Source organism: Psammomys obesus, unplaced genomic scaffold (assembly GCF_907164565.1).
Source record: "Psammomys obesus unplaced genomic scaffold, mPsaObe1.curated_primary_1811, whole genome shotgun sequence".
Classification (NCBI taxonomy): domain Eukaryota; kingdom Metazoa; phylum Chordata; class Mammalia; order Rodentia; family Muridae; genus Psammomys; species Psammomys obesus.
Genome location: NW_026585691.1, coordinates 11,610,102 through 11,613,525, shown reverse-complemented (window position 1 = coordinate 11,613,525; position 3,424 = coordinate 11,610,102). Strand labels below are relative to the sequence as shown.

At 46.8% G+C, this 3,424-nt stretch overlaps 1 protein-coding gene across 1 annotated transcript in view; it reads right to left on the bottom strand.

Moving 5' to 3' along the window:
• Atosa (atos homolog A) overlaps window positions 1-782 on the bottom strand; it is a 58,743-nt gene extending 57,961 nt beyond the window's left edge. The window contains exon 1 of the mRNA XM_055598553.1: window positions 628-782. Coding sequence (XP_055454528.1) covers window positions 628-664 — 37 coding nt within the window. The 5' untranslated portion in view covers window positions 665-782. The remainder of the gene's footprint in view (window positions 1-627) is intronic.
• Between the last annotated feature and the right edge of the window lie 2,642 nt (window positions 783-3,424).

Below are 3,424 nucleotides of genomic sequence, written 5' to 3'. Positions count from 1 at the left end.
GCTCTTATTTTCTGGATAGACATTTAACAGGTTTACTGGTGAATTACTTCACTGTCTCCTATCTGAACTGCACAAAACTAGTCAAGAGAACCAATAATTAAGAGACTGTGTAATCTTGGGGAGCATCTTCATAAGAACATTATGGATGGGCAGAGTGGGTCCCTCCCGTCAAAATCACTAATCGGATCCCTGACAGTTTTAGTCTTACTTAGAAATAATTAATTCAACTAAACATATATAACAGATTTTCAAAACATTTCTTGGCAGCTTTTGTTTAAAAATATATTCGGCGCACATAGCCAGCACTTCTGGCTAACCACACTCCCTCCTCAGTGTGCTCCCTTCTATCACATTTTCCCTCATTAAAGTGAGCACACTGTTTCTGGTTTCTTTTCTTCCCACTCATTGTTCAGATTAGCATTTTAATAATCCTTCAGGCTGCGCTGTTCAAAGAAAACAGGCTATCAGAAGCAAAGGGCGATGATTCCCTATGTCCCATGACTCTCAAAGTCCAATCATATCCCTGGACCTGTTTATTACAAATCCACGTAAACCAGCAGTACCATCAACAACCACCCCAAACTGGACGCATGACAACAAAGCCGCTGAAAACATCTCATTACACACCTGATCTGCGGAGCCCTTTGTTCCCACTGAAAACCATACTGGCAGCCTCTGGCTGTCAGCTGCTACGCTGTCAGCCACGGAGGGATCCAGATGCCGGCAGCCGCCAGCAGCCCAGCAGCGGTGGAAAGCTCAGGAGCGGAGCGCTGGGGTGCCGCACTTCCCCGCGCAGCGCAGGCTTCTCACAAAGGCAGAGAGTAGGGCGCACATAGCAACAGTGCGCTCAGCTGATTGGACGCGGGCTGTGCTCAGCCTCACTCCTGGGTCGGCTCGCCTGCTCGGCTTCCTGTCTACTTGGCAGCACTGTCATGTTTTCTTTGCTCCTCTTAAGAACTCAGCTGTGTTTAGGCAACTTGAGAGGAAAGAACAGTGAACTGACAATGACCAAGACTTCCAGCACGGGGCCACAGCGCGTGTACTTCCAATTGCTCTTAAAAGATCAGAAGTGTGTAAGAGAAAACTCGGCTGTTAGTGTTGCACGGAAAACCCAGGACAAGGCAGGGAAGTAAGGGGAAACACGAATTACCTCCCATTTCAAGTAAATCAAGCTCTCATCCAAGTAAAACCCTCAAACAGCGTGCAAATACAGAAATATGTGACCATGTGAACACGGCATTGGCCCGTATCCACCTACTAGGAACTCTGGCAGCACACTTCTAGGAACACACCTCTGGAGAGGGACTGAACCGGCAGGCAGGGCCTATCTTGCTGACCCAAGTCCCAGTGCCTTTAAAAGGCAAGATGGGGTTAATCTGTCAGTGAGTAAGATTCAGACAGGAAAGGCCCAAGCTGCTTACTGAGTCCTGACAGTGCAGGGTGGATGTAGGAATTTCCAGCATAAGGCCAGGCCTCTGGTTACATGGAACCAGATACATAACCTAAAAGCATTTACTTTTATCTTAAAATTACCTGGATGTGGGGAGGTATTGATATTTTTGAGAGTTCATGTATTCTAGTCCACTTTGTCTCCATGAACATCAACAGCAAAAACACCTCCCTAGCTTGCAAAGCTGTTTTGCTTAAGTTTAATAACTATTGGTCTTGGTGACTGAACCTAGGACCTTGTGTTTGTCAGGCAAGCATTCTGCCACTAAGCTATACCCCAGGATGCTGTAAGCTGCCTGGGAGACTCTGCTCACGTACTGAGGGACAAACAGAAAGGGTCACAGACACGTCTTACTTCAGAATGCCTTTCTGAACATCTCATCAACCAGGATCCAGGGCTCTGCAGGTTAAAGCAACCAAACCTTTGTATTTGAGTTCTTGGTTGCTGCTCTGAGAGCTCTGCCGTGCAGCGGCTGCTTTGTTTATCTCAAGTGTCCTAGTGGGGGGAGTGCAGCATGATGGAAATACTGGCCACTAAGTGCCCCACAAGCACCACGGGGCTATTTTTACATGAGAGGCCACAAACAGCACAGCAGTTTCATAACAGCCCAGAATCATTACTACCCCAAGGAAGCATCCAGATCCCAGGGGTTTAAAACCCGTAAGTAAACACAGCCAAAGAATTAACTCCAACCCTCTCACTGGCTCCCCCTTAGGCAGTGGGAGAGCCCCCAACTCTTCTGAGAGACAAAATAGGGGTGTACTTGGGAACCCAGGATGAGCCTGTGCCACAGGTAACTCAGGAACACTGCTGTAGAAGGCAGGGTTTGAGAGTCAGATCAAAACATGAACTTTCTAGTTACTAAACATTACTAGAACACTAAAGCTTCCACATCTATAAACCACCCCTGATGCAAGACTAGTCTCAGGAGCCTTCTAAGTGCTGGAGCTAGAATGAAAACAGCTGCTGACAAATGGCTGCTGTAAAGGGTCTCCTCCATCATGCCGTATGCCCTTCAGATGGCAGTATCACATCTGTGTGTCACAACTGCTCACCCAGCACCATGCCAAATTAAATCCCACATAACTTAATTTTATTCCAAAACTGCTGGAGATGAATAGGGCAAGTGAATAGACAGTATTATTTTCACTGCTCAAATAAGAAAACTGGCTCATCTAAAAGAATGGCATTAAAAAACTGGATTAATGAATTTTTATTTCAAAATTAACTCTTTCCTATCTTTCAGGAAATAGAAGAACCACATAAAACCTAGCTCGGCGTGGTGGAAACCAACTGCAGTGTTAGCATTCCAGAAGCTGAGGCAGGAGGTTTACAATATCCAGGTCATCCCGGGTTATGCACTGAGGCTCTGTCTTGGAAATAAAAACAATACTAATAACTCCTAGGTGGGGTGGGAACATTCCCCTTCAGTCACAGCTGCCGACACTGCAATCAACGGCCAGTGCTACTGAGTGCTCACTGATCTGGGAGTATGGATCGACAGCATAAAGAAAGAATTTCTAAGCCAGGTGCAGCGGACAGCTATAATCCCAGCACTTAGGAGGATGACAGAGGAGGAATCAGATTTTGAGGCCAGCCTATGCTACATGAGACTCGACTTTAAAAACAGAAAGCAGCGGACCATGTGTCATACACCTGTAATCCCTGCACTCAGGGAGGCAGAGGCAAGTGGCTCAAGGCCAGCCTGGTCCACAAAGCGAGTCTATGACAGCCAAGGCTATACAGAGAAACCCTGTCTCAAACAGGAAGAAGAAGGAGGAAGAGGAGGAGGAGGAGGAGGAGGAGGAGGAGGAGGAGGAAGAGATGACGACAAACAACCCAAAAACCAAAGCAAAAAAGCTTGCCAGTTGAGCACTCGGGAAGCAGAAGCATGTGGATCTCTGAGTTTGAGACCATTCCAGTCTACAAAGTAAGTTCTATGACAGAGCTAAACAGAGAAACCCTCTCTCAAAA